The following is a 16,562-nucleotide window of genomic DNA, read 5'->3' as shown; positions in this document are numbered from 1 at the left end:
GGCATCCCTCACCAACTGTACAGTACCTCCTCTCTTGCCCCTCCTCCCCACACTCCTGGACTCTCATCGCGTACACCACCTCTCTTCCCACCCTGTCAATGAAAAAAGACGATCATCATCATTACTAAACTATAACATGTATATTTTAACCTGATAAAAGATTCCTAACCCCTTTCAGGTCAGCTTAGACTGCCAAATGTAGCAAGACTAAATGCCTGATCTAAATAGTAACCATGGAGATTCACTTCTACCTCCTACCAACAGCTCATAAAATTTTATGCTACCATGACTTAGTACCATTAAAATTTCTGGGAGTGGCTCACTTCCATCAGGCAAAAACAAACCAACTACAGTATATCCATGGTAGTAATATGAAACCTTTCTCTCTCTCTCTCTCTCTCTCTCAAAAAAAAAAAAAAAAAAAAAAAGTCCCCAATGAGATTACAAAGCCATGTTCTGTATCTCCCTATTCTACTATACCAAGTGCTTAAATAATGACATTCTCAAAGTTTGTCAGAGCTGATTATGAGAAGAGGAGAGAAGAGAAGACAAAACATGCAACAATATGATATGACACAACAAAGTGAACTGTAAAAAGACAAAAAGAAAGCAGTAGCCTACAGCTGACCTGAACTAGCCATAATGCATCATCAAGGTGAAAGCATTGTTTGGATGGTGCGATCAAGATGCTGTACCTGTTGCCACAGTTCACTGATTGGGCTCTCCTGCTCCTCCACCACGCATGCAAGTTCAGCCTGAAACAATGGTTTAGCTTTAGTGTCGGTAGACATGGGGGAGGTCAAGTAAGATTAAACTAATGCTAACATGTTGTTGTGGCCCCAAATTCATCTAGATGTAAACCCAATGGACTGCAGGTTGAAGATGCATTTCTCTGGCAATTCATTATCCTCTCATAAGAGGACTGGGAGGGGCTACAGAGCAGTTATATACATAAAATGGGCAGCAAAGCTTCTTAGTTATATTGGTGCTACCACAGGAAGGTGTCCCTCTCCAGCACCCAGGTTAATATGCACCGCTATCGCAAAACAGACAATCCTTCCAGTAGGAAGTGCAGCAGCTCCTGTTTGACTGTGGTAGCTGCTGTCTTGTCCAGTAGTTCTGAGCCACACAACACCTGACTCAGACAGCCCTCCCGTACTCCCCGTGCTGGATCATTAAGCTCCTGGGGGTGGTGAAACAAGGTTAAGGTGGGAGAAGTGGGTGGGGATGAAGGAGAAGAGCATTAGAGAGGAGGCAAGAGGCTAAAGATACAGTAAGTAGTATGGGGGAGGCAGATGGTGGGATAGGATGCTGAGGGTGGAGTAAGGGGTAGAGGCAAATGGTGGCTTAGGAGTCTGGAAAAAAAAAAAAAAAAGATTGTGGCAGTTCAAAGTGGAGGGATGCTCTTACATACTCACACCACAGACTGGCTGGTTATGTAAAAGCCCTTCAACTCCCTCCGCATCCCCTGAGAGGAGGATGGTGGCCTGTAGAGTTGACAAAAATCTGCACTCCCAGAGACATGGATTAGGATGATCTCTATAACTACTGTATGCCATGCACAGTCTGGGCTTTTTGGTCAAATCTGCACTTCAATATGTGATCACCATCAGTGGTCTATTTCTCACTACATATGCATCCAGCCTGAGCTATTGTCATGCATATAGAGCACAAAACACGATACTTTAAACAATTACACCATACCAAGCAAAGTCTGCCTTTCTTGGTCAAAAGCGTACTCTCATATGTAGACACAACTAATGGTCTGATGGTTTTCACTGCATAGGCAGTGTCTGAGTAGTTTCAAAGCACACAGAGTACACAGTAGAATATCATCATCATCATCATCTGGACCTCTTTTCCCACCCAAGGGCAGGGTGAGGAGTAGCAATGTCCAGACATCCCAAATTTGCCCAATCCAATGGGCCACGCATCCATTCACTCATCATTCAAGCCCCCAGAATCCTGGCTCTATCGGATACACCCAAAACATTCACCACGTTCTGTAGCTTCACATAAACGTATCTGACCAAGTCAATCTGAACGCTACCACGTTAAAAAGGGGTGCCAAAATCCCTGATCATGCACTTCTCCTCACAACATTCATCCAGCCAGCTCGATCTCCTGTCAGTTCCCTAGCCTCACCGACTTCCAAACCTCTCTTCCTCACACACTCATCCACCATATCTCTCCACCTTCTCCTTGACCTACCTCGCCTCCTCCCTCCTTCAAATTTGCTCAGATATACCTTTTTCACCACTCTATTGTTATCCATTCTTTCCACATGACCATACCATCTCAGTACACTCTCTTCGATTCTGGTGTCCACCGACTTCCTCATTCCACACCTTTCTCGAATCACATTATTTTGTATCCTAACCACCCTCTGTACTCCACATACATTGCTCAGCAGTCCCACCTCCACTGCTCTTACTCTTGACCTTTCATTTTCATGCCACACCATAGTCTCACATCCATATGTTAAAGTTGGCGTTAACACTCCCTCATGTAAGCCTTGTGCAGCTGCAACACTCAAGCCTCTGTTTCTTATCAAGGCCTTCATTGCACCAGCTACTTTTCTTCCTTGTGTCACTGTACTTTCAACTTCTTTTGCACATTTTCCTCTCTTCTCTATCACTGTACCCAGGTATTTGAATTCTCTCACCAATTCCAGTCACTCTCCCTTCACTGTAACATCACACTGGGAGTCACCTTCTCTCTCAATAACCATCACTTTACTCTTTTCTACATTTACTCTCAAGGCACAATGCTCACAGACATCAGCAAAACTCTGCATTAGCCCACCAAGTTCTTGTCTGGTACTTGCAAACAGTACCGCATCATCAGCATACAACAAATTTGAGATATTCCATCCATCACCACTGAGGTGGTTTGGCCATGTGGAGAGGATGGAGGGTGAAAGACTGACGAAGAGAGTGTATGTGAGTGAGGTGGAGGGGGAAAGAGGGAGGGGGAGGCCGAGGATGAGATGGAGGGATGGGGTGGAGAGGTATATGAGAGAGGGGAGTGTGAGCTGGGAGCAGGGGAGTGAAATGGCGGGGGACAGGGCGACTTGGGGGCGATTTGTTTGTGGCCACCCCAAACGGGATTGAGGCGTCTGGCAATAGATAGATAGATAGACCATTCATTACCAACGCCATCCCTCTCTCCATTACTCGCATTATTACTTCTCTCATCACCCAATCCATATATATATTGAACAACCATGGGGACATCACACAACCTTGTTGCAAGCCCACACTGATCGTGAACCATTCACTTAGATGCCCATTAACCCTTACACATGCTTCACTACCATCATAAAAACTCTTGACAGCACCTAGCAGCTTTCCATCTACATCATACATGCACAAAACTTTCCACAATCCTTCTCTGTCCACTCTGTCATATGCTTTTTCCAGATCCATGAATGCCATAAACATTTTATGGTCCTTCTCACAAGACCTTCTCTGCTATCTGTCTCATTGCAAATATTTGATCCACACATCCTCTGCCACTCCTAAAGCCACCCTGTTCATCACTCACTGGGACTTCTGATATCTCTCTTACTTTCTCTACAATAATTCTTCCATATACCTTCCCTCCCACATTCAATAAACTTATGCCACGATAATTCTTGCACTCACTTCGCTCACCTTTATTTTTGTACAGGGGTACAATCACAACCTTTTTCCACTCTGCAGGCAGTTTCACTCATTCATGTCTTCTTACATATCTCCAACCAGCACTTCATTCCACTCTCTCCACTACACCTAAGCATCTCTGCACACACCTCATCAACCCCCAGCTGCTTTCCCATTTTTCAGCCGTTTCACAGCACTCTTCACCTGTGCAAGTGTCACGTCTCCTGGCACTACATTCCTTCTCTGCACACCCCCAAAACCAATCATGTTTACAGCCGTTCTGCTCTCTCTATTCCCATTCATTAGTCTATCTATCCCCAAACCTCCCCCCCACTACATCCTGGAGAATGGTCAAAACTCTTGGTTCTGATCACCTCCCAATCATCATCACTACCAAAACCAGAATCATCCCAGCTGGCCACAGACACACATACACTAATTATAAGAGAGTCAACTGAGAGGCCTTTGTAACTGAAACAGAACATTTCAAAACACTAAACTGTACACCCATCACAGACATCAACACTGCTGTACACACTTTCAATACAATTATACAAAATGCAGACAAAAGACATACCTAGAAGCAACAGAAAGAGAGACAACCCGAACTTCACACCAGAAATTCAAGGCCTCATCAGTCAACGGGACACACTCCCCAACACCTCCTACACAACACACCGTACAACAAATACAAGAACTCAACACTCAAATAACAATAAAATATCAGAACAGCAAACACTAAATTGGAATAATCATCTCCAAACACTTGACCACAAAACAAACACCAGTAAAGTCTACAAAATACTAAACAGCATCACAACAGCAACACTACACACATGCTGCCATAACAACAACAGACACCACACCTTCAAACAAACAAACACTCTCATCAATCACTTTTCACAAGTCAGTCATCTAAACTCCCATTGTGAAGACTGATGTATCATCCAACGTAAGAGACAGTTCCCCACAGACCCAAACTACGCACCTTTCACTTACAACCAGACGAAGCACATCATTAGCAACCTGAAGCACTCATCTGCCTGCATACCAGACAACATAAGCAACATTCACCTTAAACACCTTGGACCATAAGGCATACAAGCACTCACCAACATATCAAACTACAGCTACTCACACAACATAATACCCAACATCTGGAAGCATGGCATTATCATCACTATCCCTAAACCCAACAAAGACCCCACGTTACCCTCCTCACACCGCCCCATCACACTCCTCTGCACCCCCTCTAATGTCACTGAACGACTGGTACTACAACTAGTCACACCTCACATTCCCCTAGCCCAATCACAACATGGCTTTAGACCACTACACTCCACAAACACCCTTCTTACAGACCTTACACAGAGAGTTTTTGATGGCATGAATTCAGCTAGGCCACCACACAGAACACTCCTAGTCACACTGGACATCAGCAAAGCTTTTGATGCCATCCCCCACCACAACTTCACAAACAAAATACTCAACACAAACATGCACAATAACACAAAAAGATGGCTGGCGAACTACTTACCAGGCAGATGTGCACACGTAACATTTGCCAGTCAGTCTTCTAATATCAGAAACTTAAATGGCGTCCCCCAAGGTTCTGTTTTGTTCCCTACACTCTTTAACTTATACACACACGACATACCCACACCCCACACACCTCAGATACACATAGCATCCTATGCAGATGATATAACACATGTACACACCAAAATGCAAACACAGCTGCACACATCCTCCAACGTTACCTCAACACACTACATGAATGGTTCACCACAAACAGGCTCAAATTAGCCCCAGCCAAATCTACAGTGAACCTTCTCACAAACTGGAGAGCAGAACACACTCACATTCCACACCTCACCATAAACAACACTCCCCTACCACATACACACACTCCCAAAATCCTTGGTGTAACATACAAGACATCAATGTCATTTAAACAACACATCACAAACATTAAAAATAAAATAACACCAATACTCAATGCCTTGAGGTCACTCGCCCATACAACATTCAGACACAACAAAGAAACCACCACCACAGTATACAAATAATACATACGTTCAGTGATGAATTATGCCAGCCCTGCCTGGGCGTCTAACCTCACCAAAATACACTACAACATTCTACAGACCATACAGAACAAGGCCCTAAAAATAATCACAGGCTGCACAGCTACTACACCCACAGACCACCTACATCAAGAAACCAAAGTCATCAAAGTCAAGGATCACCTACACATGAGAGACACCCAGATTCTCACTGCAGCCTCCACAAACCCACAACATCCACAACATTACATGGCAGCACATCCACCCACACCAAGGAACATCAAAACAACACCCAGCACATAATATAATACACAAATACTGTCATTTCACCCCCATTGCCCACTCAGACCAGCTTCCAGAAGCATAACCACACTAAAATCACTCGCCGCTCCATTCAGTCACTTAAAGACAACACACAGCTGCATGCACGGCCTCCTGACATCCACCCTTCTGAATCCTATCTCCCTCGTGAGGGCAGGGTCCACCTGGCCAGGCTGAGATGTGGGCACCATCCAGCCCTCTTAAGCTACCAGAAGAGGCTGGATGACTCTGTCGCTGGTGCCTGTCCAGGATGTAACACAGCACCTCATACTATTAAGCACATTAAGGAAGACTGCATTGCACACAATCACCTACGCCAGCAACACACTATACACTCGCTGAGAGCTCTGTGGGAAAGCTCGGTCTCGGCCATGGCCTTCCTAAGGGACTTGGGGCTGTTCGGCCAGACTGCCTGGGGAACTACTACTACTACTACTATTACTACTCCTAACTCTGGCTACTGATTGCATACAACAATCATAAATGAGTGAAGTAACCCTTAAAGGATTAAGGTTGCTGGCAATACATAAGAATAATTTACCTAACTATTGCCAGAAGCCTTAATTCTGTACAGGATGACCAGAAAAAACTGCATCCACATCATCTAGTCCTTTGGCTGCCCTCCCCCCAAGTCATATCCTCCTCTCTCATTTATCTTTCCAGTTCATCCCCCAGTCTTATCCCCGGTCTCCCCCTTCAACTCATGCATACACACTGTCCTGGTCAGTCTCTCGTTCTTCACATGGCTAGTAACTTAAGCCCTTAATTGACCCACCAATTCACAGAAAATTATTCCTAACATGTTACAAAACTCCAGGATACATGATATCTTAATCTTGGTCCCAACTGTTGTAATGTCTGAGGTGATACAATGGGAAGTATTTAAAATGGTTCCTACCCAAATAACAGCATGAACAACCCTCCATAAGTTTCCTATAGTTTTGGTTACTCTGATATTCCATCTAAATGACTTCATTATGAACTGTTGTTAACACTAAGTGAAGACAGATGTATTACACAAGCCATTTTACAAACAATATAAGCTTAGTAAAGTATATAAAGAGGGATGCCTTCATGAGGTGTACTGGTCAGCTCCACCGCCAGGTTTAACAAACATTCCTCAGCTCCCTCTCTATCCCCAGAAAAGTGGATGGTGAACTACAGGAGGAGGGCAGCTTGAGCCCACAGTTCACTGGGTTCACATTTCAGATGTGCTTTAGGACACTACTACATGTGTTGTGTGGTGCTGGGTGCATGATTTGTGCATTACACGGACAAAATATTATAAATATCACCTGTAGTACTGCCAACCAGCTGGGTATAGCCTGGGGCATTCCAACTGACAGGTTCTTCTATACAATTGTCATAAGAGCTGAAGTGAACCCATTTTCATTTTCCTCCTCTCCTCTCACTGTTGCAGTCTTCAGATGACCCCGATGACTTGGATGATGCTGAAGATGGTTTGGTTCATGACGAGGAGGACGTATTGGTTGATGCTGCCGAAGATGAGGGTGATGTTTCGCCAACTAGCACATGCATCAGCTGAGCAGTGCAGCCACTGACCTCACTAAGTACACAGCTCTGAAAGTGTTGGGAAAGGTATAATGTATGACAAATAAATAAAAAATTACATCAATTCACCCCAACTCTTATTCACCCAAAACTGAAGTGTCAAAGAAAGTGTAAAATGATGCATACAAGTACATAAAGGGTTTTCATGTTAGGAAAAAAATGAATGAACACCAAGATTATTAAAATAAATGAACACCAAGATTATTAATATGAATGAACACCAAGATTATTGATATGAATGAACACCAAGATTATTGATATGAATGAACACCAAGATTATTGATATAAATGAACACCAAGATTATTAATATGAATGAACACCAAGATTATCAATATGAATGAACACCAAGATTATCAATATGAATGAACACCAAGATTATTGATATGAATGAACACCAAGATTATTAATATGAATGAACACCAAGATTATCAATATGAATGAACACCAAGATTATTAATATGAATGAACACCAAGATTATTAATATGAATGAACACCAAGACTGGTGGTAGGTGGGGGCGCTCACCATCCACTCACTCAATGTAGTGCTGCTCTCAGGTGTCTGCCCTTTCCTCTCCTTCATGCTTCTTTCCTTCCATCTTCTTCTGTCTTACTTTCCTTCATTCTTTCCTCGTCTTTCTGCCACCGGGTGACTTTACACTCCCTCTTCAGTCTTTCTTTCCTTCATTCTTTCCTCTTCCTTCTGCCTGTGGGTGACTTTACACTGAGTGACAAGCCAAATGGTTTCCTGTACACCAGGAAACCATTTACTATGCTGGGTGGTAACCATATAACCAAATTTTGGCACCTGGTGGTTTAGTGGGTAATTATTGTGGTCCAATCGGATTGAGCCGGTGAAGGTTTATATCCAAGGGGTGGTTAGGGTTTATTGCTCACGTGATGCCACTCAGGGATGAGTGAGGCTGGTCACTCTCATCTTAAATGTCAGGACCAACTGCCTAACCCCGGGCTCCTACCCTCCTCATGAGGCAACATAGGATTAGATGATGGATGGATGGATGGATGAACACCAAGATTATTAAAAAGAACACAAAGCTTATTAAAATGAAAGAAAACCAAGATTATTAACAGAAATGAACACCAAGATTATTAAAATGAATGAACATCAAGATTATTAACAATGTAAGGCGACAGATGTTGACATGATTTGGGGGATGCTTGCTGTGCATTACTAGGTGAAATTACTGTATATTAAAGTTGTCTTTCTTTTACAAGAGGCAAAATGCCTAGGAAATACATCCCAAAAGTACAATGTGAAAAGAGGAACTATACTAGCAAAGTAAATAAAGACCGCATAAAAAAAAGCCAATGACATTGAAAAAAAAACACCTGAGTGTGCGTAAGGCAGCTACAAAATGGACCTTAAGTAAAAGTACCTTATATGATTATCTAAAGGAAAGACTCACCAAAGCAGCTGGTGGACAGACTGTGTTGTCATCAGTAGAAGAGAAATACAGTACCTTTGTGACAGAATGATTACATTGAGCATTTTCTCAAACATGTCAATGGAACAAGTAACACGTTCATTAACCCCACCATAGATGATTGCAGTGACGTAGGCAAGGATGACATTGTTAAAATATTGCCAGAGCCAACACTTGACAAAGAATGTCGTATGATATTCAATGTGGATGTCAATAGCTGGCCTGTGTGTGTGTGTGTGTGTGTGTGTGTGTGTGTGTGTGTGTGTGTGTGTGTGTGTGTGTGTGAGAGAGAGAGAAAAAAAAAAAAAATGGGGTAATGAGGCTCAACATGATCAGTAAGTTTAGATTAATAGGTGTAGAAGAAGAGGATGAGTTAGAAAAGTGATAATCATGTGATACAAATATCTGTTTAATTTACAGGCTTAAATTTCGCATATCATTACTACGGCAAAATGGCACAATGAGCCATAGATTACTCAGGCTGTAATGTATTAAGTCTGGTGCTACTTGTGATACTTATATTTACCCAATTAAGATTAATTTGCTTTATCTCAAGAACATTACTTTTATTATTATTAGAAGTTGTGTCACAGATGTGCCTTACATTTTCAAGGCATCATTACATGTATTTCACAAAGAAAATCATATATTTTTTTAAGTTAGAAAAGTTCCTACACATTCTGTGTACCAGAATTCAATTGTGATAAACACTTACGAGGTTTTATTTCAAACACACATACATGTATGTCTTCAGTGTGAGAAAAGGAATGCAAAATAAATTATAATCTTTATTTAGTCCTACAGGGATTACAAAAATATGTTTTTCACAGTTTCTTTTTTTAAAAACCTCCGTCTGTGTCCGAAGTCACCTCAGCAGTGTCCGAAGCCATCGCCAAATACACGCACTCCCATTTAAAGGGCAAAAGCATTGACTGTCTGAAGTCACCCCACCCTAGTCCGAAGTCACCCCACATCGATTATGACTTCGGACAGCATTATAAATATTTTTTTTAAATACATGCTGAGACCTGAATTTTTTTCACCTGTCTCACCATACAGCTACATTCTTAACCCACACATTCATGCAAGAAATAATCTTATCAAAGCTTAACATGCTGAGTTACGACTTAGAATAGGTAAAAATCGTCCGAAGTCAACCCACTTTAGGGAAGTAAGCACAGGTACGATGGAAATCCCAAATATCACCAAAGGTGACATAAAAAAGCAAGTTGGTAAAATGAAAAATGGAAAAACACTAGGTCCAAACGGGTTAAAACTTGAATTATACAAAGAAGTGTTGAAAAACGAAAAAACCATGGAGATACACACGGAATGCTACAATGATCAAATAAGAAACAATAATATCCCTGACAGTTGGAAAACATCTAGGCTATCCATCTATCTATAGCCTGACACCCTAATCCTGCAAAGGGTGGCTGCAGACAAAACGCCTCCAGGTCACTCTGTCACCCACCATTTGACTACCCTCCCCCCAACTCACTCCCCCCTCCCTCATACACCTCCACTCCATCCCTCCACCTCATCCTCGGTCTTCCCCACCCTCTCCCTCCCTCCACCTCACCTACATACACCCTCTTAGTCAGTCTTTCATTCTCCATTCTCTCCACATGTCCAAACCACCTCAGTGTATTACTCCTAATCTTCTCAACCACATCCACATCCACCCCACAGCGTTCCTTCACTTCTTCATTCATCAATCTGTCCCTCCATGTCACTCCACATGCTCCTCTCAAGTAACTCATTTCCACTGCTCTCACTCTTGGCTTGTTCCCCTCTTGCAAGGTCCATGTCTCGCTTCCAGACGTCAGGGTAGGGATCACAATACTATCATACGGTGACTTCTTAACTTCCACACTCACCTCCCTATTTTTCATCACTGCTTTCAGTGAACCAACAACCTTCCTTCCCTGCTGTACCCTTTCATGCACTTCATCCCCCAAAGTTCCATCCTTACTCATCACACTACCCAAGTATTTGAATGCACTCACATTCTTCATGTCCTCACATCAAATACAAAATTAATACCAAAAACAAAACAACCACAAGTTAAGGACTTGAGACCAATAGCCCTGTTAGACACCTCCTACAAAATTCTGATAAGTATGATCGAAGATAAAATAGAGAAGCACATACAAATAAATGATAAATTTAAAGAAGTACAAAATGGCTTCACAACAAAAAGACGAATAGCGGATGACATCCTTCTCCTGCAGTATTGTATCAATGAAAGCTACAAACAGAAGAAGCCACTGTATGTTATAGCAGTCAATTTAAACAAAGCTTTTGACAGCATAAAATGGGAAACCATGATCAAATCCCTTAAACAGTATAATATCCACCCTGACAATAAGAATGCTAAAAATATTTATACAGATGATGAAACAAAGCTTCATTTAGAATGTTAAGAAATTACTAAACTAAAAGTATCCAGTGGTGTCAGACAAGGCTGTAATGGATCTACAGTTCTTTTCTTGCTGGTGACATACATCATCATAGACCACCTTGACAAAAGTTATAAAGGATTCCAAAACCAGATCTGTAAAATAAACCGCATCTTCTATGCTGATGATGGCCTGTTACGGTACTAGCTCACTCTGATGAAGAGGCCCTGAAAGCAAATAAATGCTTCAGAAACCATAGAAGGTATTTGCAGGTTAAATATAAATAAATGAAAGAGCCAAGGACTTGTGTACAACAAAAAGAAACAGCCGGAGGAAATTGGTGATATAAAAGTGACACACAGCATAAAATACCTCGGAGTGACCATTACAAATAGAAAGGACTGTGTATGAGAACATAAAATAAAACAACTACAAAAAGCGGAAATGTATGTAAATCTGATAACATCCATAACCTCACGAAGTTGCAACCGAGTGAAAATGGGAAAAGTATTCTGGAAAAATGTGGCTCTGCCAAGTATACTGCACACAAAAGATGCTATGTTTATGAGCAAAGGCGAAATCAACAAACTTTAAACAATAGAAAACAAGGCTTATAAAGAATCTTTCTAGCACAAAATTATACCCCTGGTTGTGCACTTACACCTGAATTTGGCACATCAACCTTATATAAAAGAGACATACTGGTAAAAAGTAAATTATCATATGTCAGATACATTTTGAGTGACCAAAGCAATAAACTAGTAAATGCAGTATTTTTGGACCAGTATGAAAACCAAAGCACAAGTTGGGCTAAATTAACAAAATGCTATCTATCTATTGCCAGACGCCATAATCCCGTAAGGGGTGGCCATTTGTCTTTGAGTTATTTGTTTTACGGGGAGGGGCACTAACCCTCCACCAACCCACTTGTTGACACGTAGGGAGCACGTATGGTTTGGTTATATGGTTACCACCCAGTGTTGTAAGTGGTTTCTTGGCTTACAGGAAACCATTTGGCTTGTCACTCAATGTAAAGCCACCTGTAAAGGAAAGAAAAGCAATAAGAAGTGCCAGGAAAGATGGGAGAAATAGGAAGAGAGAAGGGCAAGCACAGAAAAAGAATAATAATGGCTAAGGAAGAAGTAGGCAGCACTACATCAAGTGAGTGGATGATGGTCGCCACCACCTACCACTAAAAATGCTATCTACACAAAGTAAATCTAAATTTGGAAGGACTTGCAAAAGAAAAGAAATTGAAATTAAAAGTGAATACCATTGACACACAAATATGGAAAGCAGAAATACTTGGCAAGACCAAACTAGAATACTACAGGCAATGGAAGTATGAAATTAATGAAGAAGATACACTATATGAAAATGACTGGGATTTGTCAGTACTGTTCAGAGCACGAACAAACACATTAAACTTAAACTGGAGAAAAAAAGCACAGTAATGACAAAACAGTGTGTCCAATATGCAAGTATTTATGAAGAAGATACACTATATGAAAATGACTGGGATTCGTCAGTACTGTTCAGAGCACGAACAAACACATTAAACTTAAACTGGAGGAAAGAACACAGCAATGACAAAACAATGTGTCCAATATGCAAGTATGAAAATGAAACATTAGAACACTTTCTACTCAACTGTGAAGGGTTAAGTGTAGTGAGAATCAAAAATAACCTATTGCAACAGCCCTTTCCTGAGAACAGAACAGATATAATAAAAACTCTAGGTATAACTTTAGAAGTAACCAAGGTTACCAATTTTCATTACATTACGTCCCTGAACTATTCTAACTAAGACTTACCTTTTAAGCCTAGTTTGAGTTGGGGAAGCAAATTTTGTAGGGGTAGTCATATAGTAACTTAGGTTAGGCTGTCGCTCAGTAGCGGATGAATGTCGCGCCATATTGGCTGGTGCAGGCGTGTGCACTCGGTCTTATGTCAGGGCCTAGGTTAGGTTAGGTTGTTAGTTTGGGTTCGTTTAATGAAAAATAGTGCTTTTTTAATTAATTTTGATCTTGATTTTGGGTGATAAACCTTCTTTTGGAAATCTTACTCAAAATTCCAAAAGGGGGATTTTCCCCCCAAAATGAAGGTCAAAACTAATTAAAACACAGTATTTTGGATTGGAAAACATAAAAATAATAAAAGAAAACGTTGGTTACTTCTAAAAATTTACCAAACTCTACTTCAGTTTGGAGAAAATAAAGAAAAACAAGTGAAGGAAAACAGGAAGACAATATATGAATTGTGGAAACTAAGAGCAAAGAAAATAAGTGATCAGCACACGGCTTAACAAAAAAAGGACCGAAAAGGCTAAGGGGCGGGCGCCAATACAATGGCTATGCCCCACCTACATCTACTACTGTGCGGCTTTTAAACCGGCACTTACTTAGAACATCCTGCTAAAAGGGAAAAACGGTGTATAGTCGTTGTGAAAGGGTAAGAGAATACATGGACGGTAATGTAACTTATAACCTAGTATTCCTATATCCCACCAGCCTTTGGCACCCAACAGGTACTGGATATTCATTTCTTACACCACATTCATCTGATGCCTAACAATAATCTTACCAGAGTAAGATTTCTCTGATGCAATACGCCCAAACAAATGCGTTCAAACCACACTACCGATACTGAATATACTGATGCCAGCCTCAGGGGCCCCCCCGACATCCTCAGGATTGGGGGATACAGCTTACTTTCAGCCATTCTCTGAGTCACATAATCACAATACACGACCTACCTTAATGTAATGGCGTCTGCTTCTTCCACAATACGAAAACGCAACCATCCAATGTGTATCCACGTGAAATCCACCAGCATTGAACCACATGCTGCTCTGTCTGTTTATTTTAAGTATCTATACTTCCAATTAACAGACGATCACATTTGTGTCTAAGAAAGGATCAGAATCTCTTTTCTAGTCCCTCCATTGTACGTGCACAGAAATTTTATCGTCTGAATACGCATAAAACTTTCAAAACCAATGTTGGAACTTATTTTACAATAAAGACGTAAGCCGATTAGGAAATGTTTTCACTTCTTTTCTGCGGAGCTGGACTCTTGTTAATCCGCTTTGATCGTCCTCCTTCATAAGTAAATATTTCACAGGTAACTAGACAGTGCGTATTTGTGCGTTGTCAGCGTCTTTGGCAGCAGCCTGAACTGTCACATGCTGTTCTATGTTGCCCCAATATTATTACTCACTCCTGTATGTCCTATACCCTATATAACCCTTTAACTTACATCTTTCAGCTCACGCTATAGCAAATCCCTGCTAAAGGGCGCGATTTTATAACCAATGGTTGTATACGATCGTACTATATTTGGTGAAAGAGGTGTGTAGCAAACTCCACCATCCCCTTTTTTTTGCTATTATAACCTCTGACTAACAGCCGTTTTCTCAGTCACCTAAGCACCCGAATCGGGCACCCGCTCCCGAGCCTCGGACGCCAGCACCCGATAACTGAGATTGGTTTTCTCAGTCAATGAATTTCTCGGGTGCGAGCGCCGGAGCCTCGGAAGCGCCTGAGTGACCAGCACCGAGTTGGCAATACTGTAGATCTTTAAAATAGCAGTTTACCTCCTTTTAGCGACAATTTTATACGTGTAGTCCCAGGAAATCTAGTTATATCTCAAAGGTTTTTACGAAATTTTGAAAATACTCCAGGGATTCTGTACATTTCTGGTGCTCTATTGGAGATTTTCAGAAATTTTTTACCAAACGATCGCGGCGATTCCAACTAGTCTATATTCTTACAAACTCACGAACAGAATGAAAGTAATTTTGATATATATGCAACATAGTTAAGTGTTGAATTCTGACTGCAAAAAGTGATTGAAAAAACAAAACAAAATATACCTGTTTTCTAGCGATTTTTGGAAGCAAATTTAGCGGTGTTTGGTAAGGCATGGTGCAAGGGAGGAAGGAGAGGGAGAGATCATGAATGTGGAGGTAGAAGAGTTACTTCAAAAATTGGGAGCATCTGTCAGTGGTGGGGAAGATGGGGATGCAGCCAGAGACGTGGTAGTCGATATTTCCGAGGTATTTGCCAAGGATCTAGCCCCTGTCACACTTGGTACGTTGTGTAAAAATTTTGCGTAGCTTTGCTTAGTGTAATTATTTGGAAAGTATGGCTGATATTTTTCGTTACGCACAGAGTTGTTACCTAAGATGATTAGCTTCGACTGAATTGCATTTAGTGATAAGTACTGGGTAAATGTACGTTTTACTTAAAGCAATATTAGGACCTTTACTAAGTTGCAGTGTCATTTTTTTTTTTCTTTTTTCATGGTGGTACACAATTGTTTTCTGTTGACTTTGACTCCCCCACTTAATGTTATTTTGTTCCATATGCCTCACCAACATATTTAATGGTGGACATAATAAAACTATACTTGAATCTACGGTAGGTTAAGTTAGGTTAAATTGCTAAGTTAGGATCAGTTGCAAGGTTTGGTTAGGTTAAAATTTAAGGCTAGGAAAAGGCACTGAAAAGCAACTTCTTTTAGTGGTAGATGTGGGTGCTTACCGTCCATCCTTTCGATTTAATGCTGCTTTGGGTGTCTGCCTTTTCCTCTCTTCCTTCTTTCCTTCTGTCCTCTTTCGTCTTTCTTTCCTTCGTTTATTCCTCTTCATTCTGCCTATGGGTGACTTTACATTCCCTCTTCAGTCATTCTTTCCCCTTCTTGCTGCCTATGGGTGACTCTGCAGTGAGTGACAAAGCCAAATTGTTTCCTGTACACCAGGAAACCATTTACTATGCTGGTTGGTAACCATATAACCAAATTATGGTGCCTGGTGGTTTAGTGGGTAATTAAGGTGCTCCAGTCAGACTGAGCCTGTGTAGGTTTTTATCCAAGGGATGGGTGGGGTTTATTGCTCATTTAATGCCGCACAGGGATGAGTGAGGCTGGTCACTGTCATCCTAAATGTCAGAAACAACTTGCCCAACTCTGGGCTTCTCTGCACCTCATGGGGCAATGTAGGATTGGATGATGGACGGATAGATGGATTCACAAAGTTAATTACTTAAGAAAGCATGCCATGAGGCCTCCTGTGGCACCAAGAATACAGTCCAAAGAGACACGTGATATGGAC

The 16,562-nt window shown here is 41.4% G+C and overlaps 1 protein-coding gene across 1 annotated transcript in view; it reads left to right on the top strand.

Moving 5' to 3' along the window:
• Positions 1 to 15,404: 15,404 nt before the first annotated feature.
• Positions 15,405 to 16,562, top strand: part of LOC145416281 (DNA-dependent protein kinase catalytic subunit-like) — a 132,270-nt gene continuing 131,112 nt past the window's right edge. The window contains exon 1 of the mRNA XM_080285279.1: positions 15,405 to 15,540. Within this exon, the coding sequence (XP_080141405.1) occupies positions 15,405 to 15,540 (136 nt within the window). The remainder of the gene's footprint in view (positions 15,541 to 16,562) is intronic.

The sequence above is a fragment of the Coenobita brevimanus genome, chromosome 105 (genome assembly GCF_032717465.1).
Source record: "Coenobita brevimanus isolate Jiangsu-jjx chromosome 105, ASM3271746v2, whole genome shotgun sequence".
NCBI classification, from domain to species: Eukaryota; Metazoa; Arthropoda; class Malacostraca; order Decapoda; family Coenobitidae; genus Coenobita; species Coenobita brevimanus.
The sequence above is the reverse complement of the archived record's forward strand: the minus strand, read 5'-3'. Positions and strand labels throughout refer to the sequence as shown.